The 20,516-nt window shown below is 52.9% G+C and overlaps 1 protein-coding gene across 1 annotated transcript in view; it reads left to right on the top strand.

Annotated features, from left to right (window-relative positions):
* The window catches only part of LOC104671765 (protein tyrosine phosphatase receptor type N2), a 521,621-nt gene that overhangs the window by 168,951 nt on the left and 332,154 nt on the right, over positions 1-20,516 (top strand). Inside the window, exon 3 of the mRNA XM_030932929.1 lies at positions 6,171-6,235. Within this exon, the coding sequence (XP_030788789.1) occupies positions 6,171-6,235 (65 nt within the window). The remainder of the gene's footprint in view (positions 1-6,170; positions 6,236-20,516) is intronic.

The raw sequence follows: 20,516 nt of genomic DNA on the forward strand, positions 1-20,516 counted from the left end.
TGTGCAGCATTTATGGCGCAGGAGGAGGGAAGTGTAGCCTCTCTGTGTTTCAGTTCTCTCCGCCAGTGAGAAATCTCAGTCAGAAAGTGAACTAGTGAGGACAGGCATCGCCGAAAGGGGCCAGAACACAGGACCCCATGAAGTCAGCTGATGACCCACGGACACTGCCTCATTCCACAGCGCCAAGGGAACTCGCAGACACCCCCAAAAGCACTCGGCAATCTCCAAAGAGATTTCCCTGGCAAGAAGCTAGACTCTGGGGACTCTGGGACCCAGATTCTGTGTTTTGTGAGACTCCCCGGCACCTCCTCAGGGCACTGTCGGGCTTTCCAGAGGATGGTGGAGTTTCTTGACGTGAGCTGGCAGGTTGCATGTCAGTGCCCAGCACAGTGCTGGGCGGCATCACTCAGCAGACGGTGTGCGAGGCCTCGGGAAGGGAGCAGTGACACCGGGAGCCTATGGGCACTGAGAAGCAGCCTGCGGAGTCCCTCACTCCTCCTGCGAGGGAACCGGCCTGTGGGGGAAGGAACAGACTCTCCTGGGAAACAGAAGAAATCAGGAGAATCCTGGTGACCTTTGTGCTGTTGCTGTGGGTGCTGTTGGGGGGGCACAGCGATTCCGCTGTTGGGGGAAGACCTTGAGAGCTGAGTCACCCGGAGCAGAGTCGTCGAGCGATGCTCCAGCTGGTGTTTGACGTTCAGAACACAAGCAGAAGCACTGATCAGCGAGTTAATAGCGCCAGAGACCAGAGCACACTGCAGTCTCAGACACGGAGCAGACACGGCACCTTCTCCTTAGGAATGACAGTGGCCTGGTCACAACACATGCAGCGAAACAGCTGCCACCACAAGGGCCATGGATTCGTTGCTTGCTGGGTGCCAAGACCTGGGCCGTGCTGGCTCAGAGGCTCCCGCGTGGTCTTCACAGCTGCTGGGGAAGTGTGCATGGGAATCCACAGCCTGGACGGGGAGACGGATTGAAGTGTGGGAAGCGCTGGCCCCAGCACTTGGCGTGTGGCAGGAACGTAGCCACTGCCAGCTTCATTACTTTTCAATTGCTTTACTCTGTGACTTCGATTTTGACTTACACTGCGGTCTCAGATTCGCTCGAGAGTGAAACTGTCCCTTGTACTCTCCTAAAACCTTTCAGTACTTAAAAGAAAAAAAATTAATTCAGGTTGTTTGCTTCAATTGCTGATTTAAACGGACTGAACTAAAGTTTAAAAGGCCGGGGTCAGTTTTGAGAGGCTTGCCAGGCAGCACCGGGGGCGTGCTGGGAGGGTTGTCGGTGGCACATTTGTTTACTTATCCGTATTTTTAATTTTCAGCTTTTATTTTAGATTCCGGGAGTACATGTGCAGGCTTGTGATCTGGGCATACTGGTGATGCTGAGGTTTGGGGTACACTTGCTCCCATCACAGGTAGTGAGCACGTCCGCCAGAGGGAGTTCCAGCCCTCTCCTCCTGCCTCCCTCTACATTCTCTCTTACATTCCCCGGTGTCTGTTGTTCCCGTCTCTATGGCTGTGAGTACCCGATGTCTGGTCCCCACTTCCGCGTGAGCGCGTGTGGCGGCGTGTGGCTCTCTGACGATGTCTGGTCCCCACTTCCGCGTGAGCGCGTGTGGCGGCGTGTGGCTCTCTGACGATGTCTGGTCCCCACTTCCGCGTGAGCGCGTGTGGCGGCGTGTGGCTCTCTGACGATGTCTGGTCCCCACTTCCGCGTGAGCGCGTGTGGCGGCGTGTGGCTCTCTGACGATGTCTGGTCCCCACTTCCATGTGAGCGCGTGTGGCAGCGTGTGGCTCTCTGATGATGTCTGGTCCCCACTTCTGTTTGAGAGCGTGTGGCGGCGTGTGGCTCTCTGACGATGTCTGGTCCTCACTTCCATGTGAGCGCGTGTGGCAGCGTGTGGCTCTCTGATGATGTCTGGTCCCCACTTCCATGTGAGAGCGTGCGGCAGCATGTGGCTCTCTGATGTCTGGTCCCCACTTCCGTGTGAGCGCGTGTGGTGGCGTGTGGCTCTCTGATGTCTGGTCCCCACTTCCGTGTGAGAGCATGTGGCAGCGTGTGGCTCTCTGATGTCTGGTCCCCACTTCCGTGTGAGCGCGTGTGGCGGCGTGTGGCTCTCTGATGTCTGGTCCCCACTTCCATGTGAGTGCGTGTGGCAGTGTGTGGCTCTCTGACGATGTCTGGTCCCCACTTCCATGTGAGCGCATGTGGCAGCAGTGTGGCTCTCTGATGATGTCTGGTTCCTGCTTCCTTGAGAGACCATGTGACAGCGTGTGACTTTCTGCTTCTGCATTAATTTGCTTAGGATGGCGGCCCCAAATCATGTCCTTTGCAGCAGCTTGGATGCATTTGTTGAAGAAAGAACACAGGCCCCTAAGCATCAAAGTGCAGTCATAGACCCTGAAGAACCTTGCCTGTCCTCGAGAGGCTAACAGTCAGCTCGGAAGGCAGCTCTGCCTGGAACTCTCACCACGATGCCTGTTTCACTGACTTGGAAACCATTTCTCAGCTCAGGTCCAGTGAAGAGCAGAGACGGTGCCACTGAACCACAGCACAAGCTTTGGAATCACCTCAGATGATCTTGTATTTATTGAACAATCTCTCAGACTCATTTATCAGCCTCACTCTTGCATGGGCATCTAAAAGGAGTTTTAGTGATCAACGGGTTAAAGAATCCTGACACGTGTCACACTCAGAGCCCCTCCACGGAACGTCTCCACAGCACGATGCTGGTCCCCGCGTGCTCTCCAGACCACTGCAGGGTTGAGTTCCACGTGCTCTCCGGGCCGCGGCTGGCTGGTCCCCACGTGCTCTCCAACCCACTGCAGGGTTGATTTCCATGTGCTCTCCAGGTCGCCGCTGGCTGGTCCCCACGTGCTCGCCAGGCTGGCCACACAGCATTTCTCATGAGCATTCCACTGTAGCCAACAAGACCATCCTCTGAGTTACTGTTGGCCACAGCCCACGCCCTTTCTGGAAGTTCTGCTGCCGCGTGTTCCGGGCCTCTTGGGAGGCCCCAGTAGAAAGTGCTCAGGTAGAAACAAGGACTCATTCCCTCCTCAAGGCCTCCAAGGATGCGCCTTGCTGCGCTGCCTATTCAGGGCGGTGGGAATTGCCGAGAGTCATCACCGCACTGGCCCATGCTGCGACCCCACTTCAGCTGGGGGAAATGTGCATTTCAGAACCGAGGAAACAGGGGCAGGAAGGCCCACTTGGGGAATAAAGAAAGCACTGTGCCAGCAGCGCGGGGGCCATTTGCATCCACTCGGCAGAACTAGTTTTACTTTTTCAGGAATTTTGTGAGCCCGTTATTCATACAGCCATTGTGAAACATTGAATGATAAAAACACACTTAAATAAACTGTTTTAAGAGCAGCGGCGATCAATACTCAAGCTCACCGTTTTATAACTGGTTTTCTACATTTTCGTGTCATCAGCGCCCTCGAGATTGTTTCTGTCCCCCGTGTCTGCACGGCGGGAACTCTTTCCTGTGCACCTGCAAGTCTGCGTGTGCTTGGTTCGGCCCTGCCGTGCCTCATGTTGGAATTCACTCCACATGTGCGACTGGCGTCTGGTTGGTTCAGCCCCGCCCTGCCTCATGTTGGAATTCGGTCCCCAGGTTGGAGGCACAGCCTGGTGGGAGGCCTTTGGATCATGGGGGAGGGGCGGATGGGGCTGGGCGGATCCCTCCTGAATGGATTCATGCCCTCCCGGGGTGGAGGTCAGCGACTTCTTCTCTCTTAGCTCCTATGAGAGCTGACTGTTAACGAGAGCCTGGCCCTCCCTCGCCCTCTCCTGCTTCCTCTCTCCCCATGTGAGCTCTGCACACTGCACGGCTCCCTTCACCTTCCACTGCAGGTGGAAGCAGCCTGGGGCATCCTTGGATGCAGACACCTGTGCCATGCTTCTTGTGCAGCCTGCATTACTGTGAGCCAAATAAACCTCTTTTCCTTGTAAATTGCCCAGCCTCGGGTGTTCCTTTACAGCAACACAAACAGACTAAGACAGTGTCTCTACCCATTCCCTTTAGTAGTTTCACATGAGTGCTGAAGTCAGCTGTGATAGGAGCATTTACACAGAGCAGAAATTACCTAGTGCCACAATTCACAATTCTGTTGTGCGTGGGATAGGCAGCCTGCACACCATAAACTGTGAGACACACAGGGCCGTGCTGAGGATGGTGAAGAAGGGGGTGTCTCTGAGCACATGTGGGGCCTGAGCTGCCTGGAAAGAGGACTGTGTTTTCGTCAGACTGAGGAGCTCAGAGGATCCTGGCAAGGGACAGAGAACGCCTGAAATATGCTGAAAAGCCCAATATCTGGACAAGGAGAGCCACCTGGACCTCAGGGTCAGCAAGGCAAGTTCTCCATGCTTGCAGGGGACACCACTGAAAGGCTTTGAGGGACCACTGAAGGGTCTGGATTTGGAACAAGAGGTCTGGATGTTGAGTTCAAGGATGGACAGACACCCTTAGACTGACTGCTCGTGACACCCTGGGCAGTGTGGAGAATGGACTAGGGCCGGGCAACCTCTTGGCAACCACAGCCTGCAGGTCAAATCAGACCCACTGTCTGCTGTTGTATATAAAGTTTTATTGGAACACAGCCACGACCATCCACTTAGGCGTGGCCTGCAGCTGCCTCCATACTGCAAGGCAGGGCTGAGTAGCTAAGACGGAGCCGTGGGCCTGCCGAGCCTGACCCAGTTGCTACCTGCCCTTCACAGGAAAAGGTTGCTCCCCCCTGGATTGGATTTGTCTCATTACTGTGGGCTGGGCTGCCATTTTCATTCCTGACCCTGACATCGGTGACTGCTCTGCAGTAGTGACCGGGGTGGTTCTCAGGTTGCTTCTGTGTGCACTTTCTGTTCCTCAGCCTGCTTCAAAGAGTCCGCTATTACCCACCTGAGGGAAGCGTGCCGATCAGTCAGATATCTCCTCTGTTTGCGGGAAGACATCAGCACTGATGACCTTATAGCTCTCTTGCCACCCAAGGCTTACGTCCGTGTCCTCCCCTCCCCTCCCCTGGGGCCCCACCCCATCCTAAAGCTTTAAAGGAGTTTTGCTTTAGCACAGTTTTCTGTCTGCCTCATTCTTTCAGCGCAGTAGGTAATTACTTACATGTAAAAAATAATATGCATTTGCTCGAAGGGAAAAACTTTCCGTAAGACAACGGAGAGGCCACAAAGGTGGGAAAGGCAGGCTGTAACAGGATCTCATTCGCGTCCCTCCGAAAGGAGTAATTTCATTACCCCAGATTAACACAGGAGTGCTATAATAAGGGGTGAGAGTAATTGATATTTTCCTGCTGTCTCATCCTGTGTTAATCACAATTGCAAGGCCTCTTCATTCATAGAGTTTGCAGTGAAATTCCATTTTTTTCTGGTTTTCATCTCCAAAGCGACAAGGGCTTTATGCAAACGCGTATTTCCACAGATTCGTAAGCCAAGGTCAATTGCCTTGTGACACCCATCCTCTCTGTGAAGTGGGGCAGGTGGGTTTGCTGTGTTGGTGCTGGGATTACTGAGGTTTCATTTCCATCTGCTAATTGTTTCCAGAGCTCATTTCCCGTGGTTTGCCATTGAGTGCAATTCATTCTCTGAAAGTCTTCCTCATCCTACGTCAGGAGAAAACCAGAGTGAGGCTTTTATGAGAGCTAAATTATTATAGGATGTTCCTGTCAGGGCATGAACAAGAGGCCGCAGAATAGCTGGTGGTGTTGATGACAGAAATACACACATTCGACTTGGCCTTCTAGGGAGTCTTTTTATCAACACCTAATGCTGGTTAATGACACATATTTCCCAGTAATTATACAGCTACGAACAATTACGTAATTTTAAAATAAGACGTTGCAGTTTGCAGAGCGTGTCTACATATTTCTCATCAGTGATTCACGGTAGTCCTAGGGTCCTGGTGGGACATCCCTTTCTAGATGGAACCAAAGGCGCACAGTTGAGCCGGCCCGAGGGGAACCCAGTGGTCAGTGGGAAAATGGGGCCTCATTCAGGTTCTAATTCTGTGCCTGTTCATGACCCTTCCATTAAGGTAGATGGGTCAAGCAGTCGTGTAATTGAATTTTTCAATGGAGAAAAATGCTCAGAGGTGCCCAGAGACTGAGGACCTCTCCAACCTGACCCCTGTGCTTTCTGATTTTTCCTAACAGTTGACAACAAAGACAAACTGGAGGAAACCTCTGGACTGAAAATTCTTCAAACCGGAGTCGGGTCGGTGAGTAACGGGAGGGGTGCCGTCTGCTCTGAGATCGGCGATGCTGTCTGGGTGCTGGCGAACACTGTGAGAACAGAGGCTGGACCTGCAGGTTAATTCAGCCAAGGTCCTGTTTTCCGGGGAGGACCAGTGGGCTGCGGCAGGAGCATCCTCTGTGGGTGGGAAACGGGGACAAAATGTGCCTGGAGAGTTCAATGATGTCTTAGGGCCTTTGAAGTCCTAATTTAGTATCCTCACAAGAAAAAGCATTAATGGCTAAGAAGAACAGAGAAGGCTTCAGAAAACGTGCACTTCCTCCCCTCTTCAGCTGTTTTGTAGTTGCTGAGTGTGTGAAAATGAATATGGGCTACAGAGATTTCTCTTTGCTCCTGGGATGCAGTGGGACATGCTTGTATCTTCAATATCGAAGGACGTATATTTGGGAGAGGTGATATGAAACGGAAAATGCTTCCATAATATTATTGAAAATCTATCAAGCCCCTGTGTGTCCAAACCTCACCATGCTGGTGTCAGAGAGGCGTCGGCCAGGCTCCGCCAGCAGGCAGAGCCGCGGGCACTCTCCCCTCACATGACAACTTAATGAACTGCACACAGAGCACGGACACGCCTCCTCTCAGGAATGGCGTGTGGCCACTCGTAAGTCGGTGTGGACCGAAACCAATCTGCGCTCTCGCATTTGAGATTTCGGGTTTCACAGCACTCGCCATTAGAGATAATTAACTGTGAAGGAGAGCTTATTTATGAGTGTGCTTGCTACACAGCAGAACTGCCCTCTGTGGAGCCACTTAAAGACAGGCCGCTTCTGTGGGGAAATCTTGTCCTCACCAGGCCCGAGACTCGGGCTCTTGAAATAAGAAGCTGCTTAATTGGCCGCTCTTCCCAAACAGAGGTTCTTGCGCTTCCCATGCAGTGCCTGCTTAAGGAGAGCCGGAAAGGCTTTGAAAATGTCTGCATCTCGGTTAAATGACGGGCAGGATGTGGGAGAGGAGAGCAGCCAGTGACCAGTGACCGATGGAAACTGGCCTCCCGGCCCCGACAGGTGCTCCTGTTCTCGGTGTTTCTCGATGCCTTCCTGGCTCGTGCTGGATGAACGAGGGGTTGGGCGGCCGGTGATGCCCTGGTCTTTCCCGGAAGCTTACTGTGTCTTTAGCACCCAGTGAAGGGTGAAAAAGAAGCCAAGAGTCTGGGGGGCTGCCGAGAGCCACCTGCATCCCATGGAAGGTGCAGTGACTGATGCAGGAGGGACCAAGTGGCCTTGAGGTGGAGTCAGTGGGGGGTGGCTGTGACCCCGTGTCACACCGGCAGCCGTGTGTCTCCTACATGTGGAAGGAGCTGTGGTGTCCTCCTGCTTTTCCTCTCCCTCTGAGCTCATCACGTGGGGTGGTATTTGGTGCTAAGTCATTCCTACAGGGATAATGGTGTCCAGGAGTTAGGGACAAATCTAGATGGACTCAGGTTAGAGCCGTCTCTGTAATCTGGTCAGAGAACGCTTTGAGGCTGGGACCGTCTGCTGAACTGTGGAATATTTAGGCCCCGTGAGAAGCAGCTGTGGTGGGCAGGGAGGTGGGTCCTGTGAACATGAAGGAGGCTCTGCCCTGAGAGGGCTGGAGGGGTAGGGGTGGGGGACGGGGAATGGGAGACTCTGGGGTTCATCTGGGAGGTGACCAGTGTGGTGCCTGGTGTCCAGACACACCTTCCTCATTGAAACCTGGACTCTGGCCACTCCAGGAAAGCGGCAGGACATGGTGAGAGGCAGAGTCACTGACTGGGCAGCTCCAGCCCAAGTGGCTTCTGCTGTGTTCCTCGCCGCACTTTGCCTCTTAAGCATGGAAGGTCAGATGTTATTGTCCACGCACACATGAGCCTGGGGAATAGCGCCTCCCTGGCCGCCCACTCAGGACGGAGCTCCTTCCCACACACACTTGGGCCTGGAGGACAGCACCTCCATGGCCACCCTTTCAGGACAGAACTGCCCTTCCCGTACTGGAGGAGCCACAGGGCCTGGACGCTGTGGCTGCAGCCTCCCAGCTCCTCCCGTCCTCCGCTGGGCACCTGTGATGTCCAGGCCCCCCCTGCTTGGATTGGGGGATCTGGGTTTTGTGCTGTACTTGGTGCTCTGATTCACTCAGGCCCCTTCTTGACTCTGCAGAGCTGCCCCTCGCCATCTGTTTCACGGTGGCCTCCCGTGGTCTCTGTGCTCACCCCGTGACTCTCCTTCCTCTGTTGTCAAATGGGGGTCATCACAGAACCCGCACCACCGGGTTGTGTGCAGGTTTCTGGGTGGCGGAGTGCGGATGAGTGAGCGCTTGTAAACATTCACTGTCATTCTCACTGTGGTCCTGACGCCCCCACAGCATTTGGATTAGGCAGGGGTTGGACCTTCTGGCTCCGTCCACCGTGTCTCAGCACCCTCTGTCACGCCTTCGCCTCTCCCTCCCTCGATGCTACATGACGGATTATTTCCTGAAATTGTCTCCCACGTTCCCTCCTCCTCTGTGTCTAATCTGCTGTAAAACTCAAATGTTGGGTACTTTTCTCTTGGTTACTGTATTTTTCACTTAGAAAAACTTTTTATTTAGTAATTTATCACATCTGTTCTTTTGCCTTCTACTTTGATTATGTGTTTGATACCATCTTTTAGCTTATCAATCATTTTAAACCTACTTATTTTACGGTCTCGTCCACACCCTCTGGCTGTTTCCTCGTCTTAGGTTTCTACAACTCCTGCTCGTCACGTCGGCTGAACCCCTCCTGCGGGTCTGTCCTCTTTCGTGGTTAATGAAGTCTTTCTTTAGAATTGTGAGCTTACCTTCCGCAGGGATTGTTGATACTGAAGTGTGAATTTCTATGTGAGAGTTTCTGGATAAGAAGTTTTGCCCTCAGTGTCCCAGCGGATCCACTTTCGTGTCAATTGTCCCCCTGGGAGTTTCTGCGCCGTTCCGTGAAGTATGGACCTGGCTCTTGCATGTGTACAGGTCTGGGGTTCAGCGCCCCCCACTTCCCCAGCTGGTGGGTGGTCTGTTCCTGGGCTTCAATCTTGAGGGAGGCAGGTCCTCAAGGTCCTGGGCCTCATGTGGAGTCCCCATCTCCATCCACCCCAAGGCCGCATGGGCTGTCCTCGTGTGGCTATTGGAACTCACACCCCAACTCTCGGCTTCCACACACTGGGATCCAAGGAAAGGTTCCGAATGTCCAAGAGCCACTTGAGCAGCACCTCCCGGTCACGCCTGGTTTCGATGGCTCCTCTCCGTGTTGGAATCTGGAGATCCCCTTTCTTCCTGTGCTCATGGCTTCGTGCTCCTCAGAGCTGATGCCGTGTGTCATGTGGGATTTCGATGTGCGTGTCTGAGGGTCCCTGCTCAGCCTCCGTTTAGTGAGCTGTTCGTTCACTCCTAGATATTTATGTGTGTCAGGCGAGTTTTAAGAACTGAAACTACAGCAGTGAATAAAACAGACAAACCTTCCATTACGGAGCTCCCATTCCAGGTGGAGCTGGAGGTGCATCGAGGAATAAGGCCCGTTGTTTCCTCTGAAGGCAGAACCCGGCCATCACCTGCGTTGCTTTCTGCACTCCCTCAGGGCGACCACCATCTCTGTTCCCTTCACGTCGACCAGCTCCTCCTCTGTGAGTTCTACAGATCGGACACTCCGGGTCCTGGGTGCCTCCTCCTTTCTGCCTGTGCTCTCTCCTGCGGGGAGCTCACCTGGGCCCTGACGTGTGTGGCCACAGGCCGCCTCCATTTCTCTCCTGGGAGATCCGCAGGGGAGGCTCACACTTACTGTGGACCATGCAGGGCTCTTGAGCTTCCTGCCAGAGCCCGTTTCTCCCCCTAGGTTTTCTCATCTCTTATTGGAAATGGCATCACTTTTCCTCGTGAAGCTCTGTCTAGGAAGTAGATTGATTCAATGCATGGAAGTCTGAATTGCTGCTCAGATTATCTGTGAAGTGGACTATTTAACTCTAGAAAGAATTGGCCTCTGCCCACCCCCGATGCCCAGCCATCTCATGTGTGGGCAGGAAGGTTCTGCCTAGACTTGGGCTGATGGGCTTCCTGCGGGGGACCGTGGGGGCTGAGAGCAGGAGCAGGAGCTCACCTGCACGGCACCACGCCTCTGCTTCCATCCACGTCCGACCTGTGTCCTCTCTGGCCCCTGAGTGAGCAGAGGATGGACCTTGCCATTCCCAGGGACAGAGGCTCCATCATCCCTGGGACAGAAAATGACGAAACCCTAGAGTAATGTTTATTTCACCCACTGGTTACGATCTGGCCACAAGGAGCTCATCCACCCTGACCTGCCTGTCTTCCTGGCCATCTCCAGATATTTCCTCGTTCCACTAAATGCTGGAGACCAGCTCCTGGAGCACCATCCTTCTCCACGTGGCCATTTTACATTTCAAAAGAGAGTTCTTCTCGAGCTCTTGACTCCATGGACGTCGTGCCCAGCAGGCCCTCAAGCCCAGCATCTGTGCCTCCCGCTTCATCCCTGCCCGTCTCCGTGGGGAGGCTGCTCCCGGGAGAGGGAAGGAGGTTTATATATTTGGAGTAGATTTGTGGTGGTGAAAATGGGAGACGGGGTACAAGTTGAGAAATGATTTAAAAGCTAATGACTTTTTTTCTAATTTGAGTTGCCTTATTCAGTATTAAGCCTGAATTTGACGATTCTGATTTTTAAAATGTATTTAAAATTCTAATCCCTGACTCTGGAATATAAAGCAGAGTTTGATTACAGAAATCTAATAGCATTTACAAAATCTCTCCCCTGCACTTGCGTTTAACGCACGTGATGACAGATAGTTGAATTAAAACCTTTTAAGCCAAATGGAAATATCTCAAAACAAAATTTAAAGGAAATGAACAGATTGCAGTGCAGATACACACCCCTCATAGATGAGTGGCATTTTGATGTACTTCAAAATCTAATTTCTGATATCTTGAAAAGTGTTTGCATTTAATTCCAATTAATAAAGCCATGTTTTTTTCCAAAGGAGAGTGATAATCACCAAAAAGCAAAACTCAAAAGTTTGGAAGAAAAACAATCTGGATAAAGGCAGATCCATGGCTAAAGCCTTCTCAGTTGTATCCAGAGTTAGGGATGTGTTCTGGTTTCTTAGCATCATGATAGGCAGAGCAGAGAGGTGCGCTGCCCAGCGTTCTAGCTTCTAAGCATCAGGATAGAGCAGAGAGGTGTCGTACCCAGCGTGTCAGTGACAAGTGACCAACCCCGAGTCTCGGCAGAGCCCCTGCGGGCTCAGAGCGTGAACAAGAGGGATCTGAGCAGCAGCTGATGGGAGGAACTGCTCAGACTAGGGGCTGCCGGGGTGGCAAAGAACCCCCATCTCTGCCGAGGGAGCCTTCTCTCTGTTCAGTGTGGCCTGAGGTCAGAGGTCGTAAGATGGTTCTTCAGGGAGCCCCGGGGACTCCGAGGCAGTTGGGTGTGAATCGCTGCTCAGCTCACGCCACCCTCATGCTCCGGTTCAGCAAGCTCCAGGCTTCTGTTGCTGCTGCTCATTGGGCTTCTGGGTGAAACTTTCTTCCAAGAAAGGATTTTGTAGCTAAGAATATGTGGATCCCCAAAGTCCCTTAAACGTCTATGAACCTATGGTCATGTATCCACCCCGTGAATAATGTGAATTTCCCGTGTGATGTGTGTTACCTGGGGTGGAGGCTGGGGGGTGGGGAGTGCGGATGCTCGGCACTTACCACAGGGAGCAAGCAGCGGGGCAGAACTGAGATGCACGACGGATGTGTTCGAAGCCAGCTTTGTTTCCTTCCCCCGCTTCCACCCTGTCATTTCCTGTCTGTGGAGAGAGGTTTGCTACTGTACGCAGCTCCTATCCAGTTGCTTGGGGATTACCAAGAGGAACTTGGACATTGAATGCACACTTTGGCCAAGTCAATAGCAGGAACATAGCAGCCGTGGTGGCCCAACATGGCCATGCACCTTCTCCCTGCACTCTTGTGAAGATGCAGATTTCCTGCCCACCTCACCAGATGCCTGGTTCTACACACCCAGGTGTGACCCAGGAGAGGACAGGACAGAGGGGGGCCTTTGCCCACAGGTGAAGACAGCCGGAGTGAGGAGGTGGGGAGGAGCTGCCCCTGCTTGTCGGGGTAACAGCTCTTGCTCTGCAGTGCCCAGCAGCACGACTCTGCCTTTTCAGGCACATTAGATGTTTCAGGTGGGTCCAGGTGGGTGGATAAGGCTCTTGGCTGGAAGAAATGCTATTTGGGAGATGCCAGCAGGTGAGGAGGAGAGTTGCAAGCAGACCACTCGCAAAGGGCTCTCCAGCCAAAATTATCTGTGTGAGACCAGAGGCCCTGTAGTGCTGGGGGCAGGTGAAATGTCACAGCTACAATGGGGTGAGAAATCTGTAAATGTTCCAATCACATCCTAAGTCTAAAGTCCTATTTATTTTTTTTTCTTGAGATGGAGTCTTGCTCTGTTGCCCAGGCTGGGGTGCAGTGACGTGATCTCGGCTCACTGCAAACTCCACCTCCCGGGTTCATGCCATTCTCCTGCCTCAGCCTCCCGAGTAGCTGAGATTACAGGCACCTGCCACCACGCCTGGCTAATTTTTTGTATTTTTTAGTAGAGACGGAGTTTTACCGTGTTAGCCAGGATGGCCTCAATCTCCTGACCTCGTGATCCGCCCGCCTCGGCCTCCCAAAGTGCTGGGATTACAGGCGTGAGCCACCGCACCCAGCCTAAAGTCCTGTTTTTAAGATTAGTACTGAAGGTTCCTTATGAACAACAGTTTTGGTTTTATAAATAAAAACTGCATGTGATGAAACTCATACGTACACTCTGTGGGAGGCAGGGTGAACAAGTCTGTCTCTTCAGAAGGCAGGACAGCAGGTCATCTGTGAACCAACAAACAGAAACTCTTCCCCTTTGGCTCAGTAATCAAACTCCCAGAAATTTATCCTAAGAAGACACTCCACCCAGCAAGGAAGTCAGAAAAACAAAACCTTCACCAAAAACAAAAAATCACTGACTTAAAATAGAAAATGATAGCAAGGCAACTCGTCATAACAGTCAAATAAATCAAGTTCTGTGATTTCATTAAACATTTTGAAAACTCTAAACTTAAAGGCAGCTGTGTAAACACATGTGTGCACAGAGATGCTAGAAGCCCATGTATGTAATGGGCAAATAAGAGAGCAGCTCTTATGGGGCTGATGGTGGCAGCAGAAGAATGACGAGGCTCGTGAGTGGGGAAGGAGAACTTCATTCCTCATGAAGAACTGCATCCTGCAGGGCGGCCATCCTGATCGGTTGGGAAGCGTAGCCTCTGGCCAGAAGCCAGAAACAGGAACTTCTAGTGAGAGGCAAAGGGAACGGGAATTTTTGCTGAGCGGGTGGCTAAGTATACATATTCCGCAGGTTATGGAAGGAGCTGTGAATATTCATGAAGAGGAGACACAGGCATGCGTGGTCAGCTAACTGTGTGCAAAATGCATCCCGTGTTCACTGGGGGATGGAGGCTTAACATGTAAACATATAACAGTTAGGCATTCTGCATCAAAAGGTGAAGCAGGGGACATGAAGGCCCTCCCTGTGCAGCCTCCACAGACCAGCCAGAGGCACTCCGTGAATGGGGTTTCTCATGAGGAAGGAATGCTGATTGGTTGTTGGGTCGAAACCGTGAAAGGAAGAGCAGCTTTAGGCACTTGGTGGATATCAAGGACAGAGTCTTTTAAAAGGGCTGGTTTCTGTCAGCCCTCAGAGAAGGAAGCCTGGTGGTGTTTAGTTGAGAGGGGGGTGGTAACCAGGTGGGTCTGAACCCAGGGAAGGAAGCCTGGTGGTCATTAGTGATGGGGGCAGGTAACGAGGCAGGTCTGACTTTCATCCTGTCATGGTCCCAACTCAGTTTTAAGGTTTCTCTGGGGTCCTCTTGGTGAAGAGTGGGTCATTCCATCAGTTGGGGGCTTTGGATTTTATTTTTCTCAGTGGAATTGGAAGTGAGTTTTTTCCTTTGTCCAAAAGTTTTTATATCATTTCTGACTTCTTATTTTGGAACCATTATAGATTCACAGGGAATTGCAAAGTTATAACAGAGAAGTCTCATGTATCCCTTACCCAGCGAGGTTTTCCCCTGGTGGTTACGTCTGGGTAATTATAAAAGCCAATTATGGCAAAACAAGGAGATTGAGATTGGAACAATGTGTGTGTCTAGTTCTATCCCATTTTACCTTTAGTACCACTTTTTACAACCTAAATAAAGAGAAAATATGTAACCAAAGCAAAGGTGCTTACACACACATTAGCAAACATGGGGACCTGAAGGGAGCAGCCACCGTCGGGGACATGGGCAGCCTCTGTGACCTGTTGACTGTGGTTGCCGGGCGGAACGCTCACAGTAACCAGTCATCAGACATCCGTGAAGATTCTGTGTAGCGTGGTGCTGCGCATAGGCCAGGACATGATAAAGGTTTAAAGTCACTGCTGGACTTTCGATGAGGGCCTGTGTTTGGGGATTCAAGAGAAGGGGCAGTGGATGTGGGTGGGGGGTGCAGGATGGGCTGGTGGGGCAGACGGCACGGCCACACATTCCTGACGGGGCCCCTGGAGTCAGAGCAGCTCCCAGGAGGAAGAGAAGCTCGCGTGGTCAGAGGTAGGTTTGTCGGGATGCAGCAAGAGCGGTGGGTTCAGGAGTATCTGAAGAGCACAGCTCCTGAGGCTCCAGGTGGTGGATCTAAAAAGCCTGAGGTATCAGAGTTCACGGGCTTTCTTGGGTAAGGTGACTGATCTGAGCTTGCGAAGGTAACAGTGTGTTTGATGGCAATGCTGGGTCACATGATGGATAGAAGCCTGGGGGGACCACTGGACCCTACATCTCACTCTGCGGCTCGTCCCTAGTGCCAGCTCAGCCTAAAGAACCAGGCTGCGGTGACTGGGGTGTAACACTCCAGTCACCTCATACACTCTGTGAGCCCAAGAAAAACCGGGGACTCTCGCTCCAGAAACTCACTCCCACCACACAAGACAGTGAGAGTCTCAGGGAACCTGTGAAATCCCAGCCCAGAAGCCTAAGAGCAAGCGGGTACTGGGGGAGGCGAGTACTGGGGGAGCGGGTACTGGGGGAGCAGGTACTGGGGGAGGCGGGTGCTGGGGGAGTGGGTACTGGGGGAAGTGGGTACTGGGGGAGTGGGTACTGGGGGAAGCGGTTACTGTGGGAAGTGGGTACTGGGAGAGCGGGTACTGAGGGAAGCGGGTACTGGGGGAGTGGGTACTGTGGGAAGCGGGTACTGGGGGAAGCAGGTACTGGGGGAGGCGATTGCTGGGGGAGTGGGTACTGGGGGAAGCGGGTACTGGGGGAGCAGGTACTGGGGGAAGCGGGTACTGAGGAAGCAGGTACTGGGGGAAGCAGGTACTGGGGGGAATGGGTACTGGGGGAAGCGGGTACTGGGAGGAGTGGGTACTGGGGAGGAGTGGGTACTGGGGGGAGTGAGTACTGGGGGAAGCGGGTACTGGGGAGGAGTGGGTACTGAGGAGGAGTGGGTACTGGGGGGAGTGGGTACTGGGGGAAGCGGGTTCTGGGTGAAGCAGGTACTGGGGGAGCGGGTACTGTGGGAAGCGGGTACTGGGGGAAGCAGGTACTGGGGGAGGCGATTGCTGGGGGAGCGGGTACTGGGGGAAGCGGGTACTGGGGGAGCAGGTACTGGGGGAGGCGATTGCTGGGGGAGTGGGTACTGGGGGAAGCGGGTACTGGGGGAGCAGGTACTGGGGGAAGCGGGTACTGGGGAAGCAGGTACTGGGGGAAGCAGGTACTGGGGGGAATGGGTACTGGGGGAAGCGGGTACTGGGAGGAGTGGGTACTGGGGAGGAGTGGGTACTGGGGGGAGTGAGTACTGGGGGAAGCGGGTACTGGGGAAGCAGGTACTGGGGGAAGCAGGTACTGGGGGGAATGGGTACTGGGGGAAGCGGGTACTGGGAGGAGTGGGTACTGAGGAGGAGTGGGTACTGGGGGGAGTGGGTACTGGGGGAAGCGGGTTCTGGGGGAAGCGGGTACTGGGGGAGCAGGTACTGGGGGAGCGGGTACTGTGGGAAGCGGGTACTGGGGGAAGCAGGTACTGGGGGAGGCAATTGCTGGGGGAGCGGGTACTGGGGGAAGCGGGTACTGGGGGAGCAGGTACTGGGGGAAGCAGGTACTGGAGGAAGCAGGTACTGGGGGGAATGGGTACTGGGGGAAGGGGGTACTGGGAGGAGTGGGTACTGGGGGGGAGTGGGTACTGGGGGGAGTGAGTACTGGGGGAAGCGGGTACTGGGGAGGAGTGGGTACTGGGGAGGAGTGGGTACTGGGGGGAGTGGGTACTGGGGGAAGCGGGTTCTGGGGGAAGCGGGTACTGGGGGAAGCGGGTACTGGGGAAGCGGGTACTGGGGGAGCCGGTACTGGGGAAGCAGGTACTGGGGGAAGTGGGTACTGGGGGAGCGGGTACTGGGAAAGCGGGTACTGGGGGAAGTGGGTACTGGGGGAAGCAGGTTCTGGGGGAAGCGGGTACTGGGGAAAGCGGGTACTGGGGGAAGTGGGTACTGGGAGGAGTGGGTACTGGGAGGAGTGGATACTGGGGGAAGCGGGTAGTGGGGGGAGTGGGCATCTTTGTCATTTCCTGCACCATCACTTTATTTTATTCTAATATGCATTACTTGACAGACGGTTTTCTCCTAAATGCAAAAGTGCCTCAGTCCTAAGAAAAGGCTGTTTACTGGTAAATATTCCTAATTTGCATCTGAAAAGGGAAATCTGCACAAAATTGCATTAAAATATTTGCATCAGCCCAGCCCAAGCAGCTCTACATTCGGCCCATCTGAGGACCCCAGACAAGCTGGTTGGTGGGAGGTCGAAGGTCAGGAGCAGCCTCTTATCTGGTTTGGCTCAGCTGACGAGGACCTCGAAGGCCCCCGGACAGGCCCGCTGTGGGCCTGGGTCTGTGAGGAGGACCTCGAAGGCCCCGGGACAGCCCCACTGTGGTGGGCTCAGACGCACCCCACCAGCCTGCTTGCTGCTTACTGCTCTTCTCACTCTTTTTCTGTTTCTCAAAAGTGAAGAAAAACACAAAACTATGTATTTTCGATATAATTAACTGCACTTGACATATTGACAAATAGGAGTTCATTATGAAACAGCATCTTTTCCTCCTGGAATTATGAATGGCACACAGGTTTCCACGCTGCGCTGGCTCACGATGCCTTCTCAATACTTTCTGTGACTTAAAGGCGAGAGAGGTGCTGTGTGATGTGGCAGTTGCCATAGCAACACATTCAATTTTTATTCAATATCAGAGTAAATAGTCACGTAAGATGAAATAAGTCATGTCTGCCTGTGGCAACAGCAGTCCCTGCTTCTCGACATGCCTCCCTCCCTCCCTGTGCCCTTTTCTAACATTTTCAGCTGCATTTTTAGAAAAATATGCATAATAGAGATTTCGGTCGCAGGGACATGGCTTATTGTCTAAGGTGGGGACTTGGTGATGTCTCCCGCTGAAGAAACGGAGGCCCGCCTTGGGCCCGGGTCTTAGGAGACAGCAAGATTGTTCCTGTAGGTTCCCTAGGGAGCCTGGCTCATGTGGGACCAGAAGTTCATTTTTATTTAAACAGCTGAACTCTAGGGATGCTCATAAGATCCCTCAGTGTATAATAATCCAGAAACCCTCTCAGTGGACCAACCCATCAGACTTGGAGTTGCTTAAAGAGGATGAAGAAAATTAACAGGATCCTGCACCCCCCAGAGCTCCTGCTGCAGCTTTCTCAGAGCGGCACAGTGGCAGCAATGGTGATGGGATGCTTCCTCCCGGGGTCTGTTCCACACTTCACAGGGGTGTCACCTCCCTTGTCCCCAAGAGGCAACACGTTTCACAGAGGGGAGACCGAAGCAGGAGAAGTGACAGGACAGAACGGGCAGCCTGAGCCGGCCCCAGGCAGCCTGACAGGGCCAGGTCGCACTCCCTACGCAAAACCCCACATCAAATTAAGTTCCTGTTCTCATTGAGATTCCTGAAAGCTGAAATTTCCTTAGCTACATCCATAGCACATTCACACCTGGTATATTCCATGGATGTGAAACTTTTACCTGGCAAAGTTCCTGAGCTACAAGGGGGAAACCCTCATTTTCAACCCTGGAATTGTCCAGCTAGGGCCATGGATGCTGATGACCTGGGCCCAGAGGTGTGTCTGTCAGGAGAAACTCTCCTGTTGGGGCCAGCAGGAGGAACTTGGCTTGTTTCCAGCATCACGCAGGTGCATCTGCAACCCATCAGGGACCCTCCTTCTGAAAGCCCTTGCCCTTCTGCTCAGGTGCCTTTCTCCGCTCGGGTGGGCATCAGGTGCCCTGGAGAGGCCAGGCCTGGGTGGCGGCCAGGATGCCTTGTGTCCAATGCCCCCAGCCCAGGCCCACCTGGGCACTGTGGAGTGGAGGAACGTGCTGCAGCCTTGCTCCTGAGACAGTGAACATGGAGCCAAGCCCACCTCAGTGGGGGCTGTCGCTCCAGCATCGAGACCGCCCTGGCATCACATTTTCCATAATCACGCATCAGGGCAGCCACCGAGCATCCAGGCCAACTCAGGTTCCCCTTTTGCCTGAGCCAGTGGCCTCAGGCTACTACTCTGTGTGGGGAAGAAAAAGCGGTGTCTCTTCTGTTCTTCTGAGTTCCTAGGAGGGGTGGACTCCTGTAACAAAAAACAGATTCACAAGAGATAAACAAGCCAAAGTGGGTTCTCGTGTGCCCCTCCTGCATACATGAGCCACACCCAGAGAAACGGGTCAATCACGAAGAGGTGGGTAGACTCAGGCTTCAGCACCGTCATCTGCTGAGACAGAGCTGGAAGAGCAAGGAGGAGGTGATAGGGTGTGGCTGCGTCCCCACCCAAATCTCATCTCGAATTGTAGCTCCCACAGTTGCCACGTGTTGTGGGAGGGACCTGGTGCGAGGTCACTGAATCGTGGGGGCTGGTCTTTCCTGTGCTGTTCTCGTGATAGTGAATGAGCCTCATGAGATCTGACGGTTTGTAGAGGGCAGTTTCCCTGCACATGCTCTCTCTTGTCTGCCACCCTGTGAGACGTGCCTCTGACCTTGGGAGGCCTCCCCAAAACCACGTGGAACAGTGAGTCCATTAAACCTCTTTCTTTCGTAAATTGCCCAGTCTCCACTGTGTCTGTATCAGCAGCATGAAAACAGACTAACATGGGGGGGACCCGAGAAGCTGGTCAGGGAGGGCAAGGCCTGTCATGCACCCTCAGTCAAGCCCTCTGCATTCATGGGGTTTCCAGTGACGAGAGCCATCCTCTTCCAGGTGCAGAGAGGAGCTACCCTTAGAAATGGAGGATTCCTTTATAAACACAGATCTCTCTTGTAGAACTTTATAAACACAGATCTCTCTTGTAGAAGAGAATCAACTTGTTTTCAGAGCTTCTCCTGTATCTTCAGTTTCTCAAAATAATCCTTATGCCAAAAAGGCATACATTTATTGGGGTGGTGTGTTCTGGTCTCTGCCAGTCATTTTGGGGTGGTGTGTTCTGGTCTCTGACAGTCATTTTTGGGATGATGCATTCCGATCCCCAGTCATTTTTGGGGTGGTATGCTCTGATCTCCAACAGTCATTTTGGGGTGGTGTGTTCTGTTCTCCAACAGTCATTTTGGGGTGGTGTGTTCTGATCTCTGACAGCCATTTTTCAGGTGGTGTGTTCTGATCTCCAACCATCATTTTGGGGTGGCATCCTGACAGTCATTTTGGGGTGGTGTTCTGGTTTCTGACAGTTGTTTTTTGGGTGGTGTGTTCTGGTCTCTGACAGTCATTTTGGGGTGGTGTGTTCTGTTCTCTGACAGTCATTTTGGGGGTGGTGTGTTCTGATCTCCAACAGTCATTTTGGGGGTGGCGTGTTCTGTTCTCCAGTCATTTTGGGGTGGTGTGTTCTGGTCTCAGTCATTTTTGGGGTGGTGTGTTCTAGCCTTTGACAGTCATTTTTGGGGTGGCGTGTTCTGTTCTTTGATGGTCATTTTTGGGGTGGCATATTCTGATCTCTGACAGTCATTTTGGGGGTAGTGTGTTCTCATCTCCTACACTAGAAACTGATGGATGGTGGAGGACCCTAGACACTGGGCCCTGGTAGCTCTTAAGTAGTTTACAGACAGAAACTTTACCTTCACTTTCATTCCTGTGAAACAAGGATCTGTTAAAAGTCTAATTAGGGTTCTGTGTGTGCAAACCCTTTTATCGAAGTGCCACTCTATTTTTTTAATGAGAGCATAAAGCAAAAAGAAAATTCTTAAGAAGTAACTTT

The sequence above is a fragment of the Rhinopithecus roxellana genome, chromosome 6 (assembly GCF_007565055.1).
Source record: "Rhinopithecus roxellana isolate Shanxi Qingling chromosome 6, ASM756505v1, whole genome shotgun sequence".
Taxonomy (NCBI): Eukaryota; Metazoa; Chordata; class Mammalia; order Primates; family Cercopithecidae; genus Rhinopithecus; species Rhinopithecus roxellana.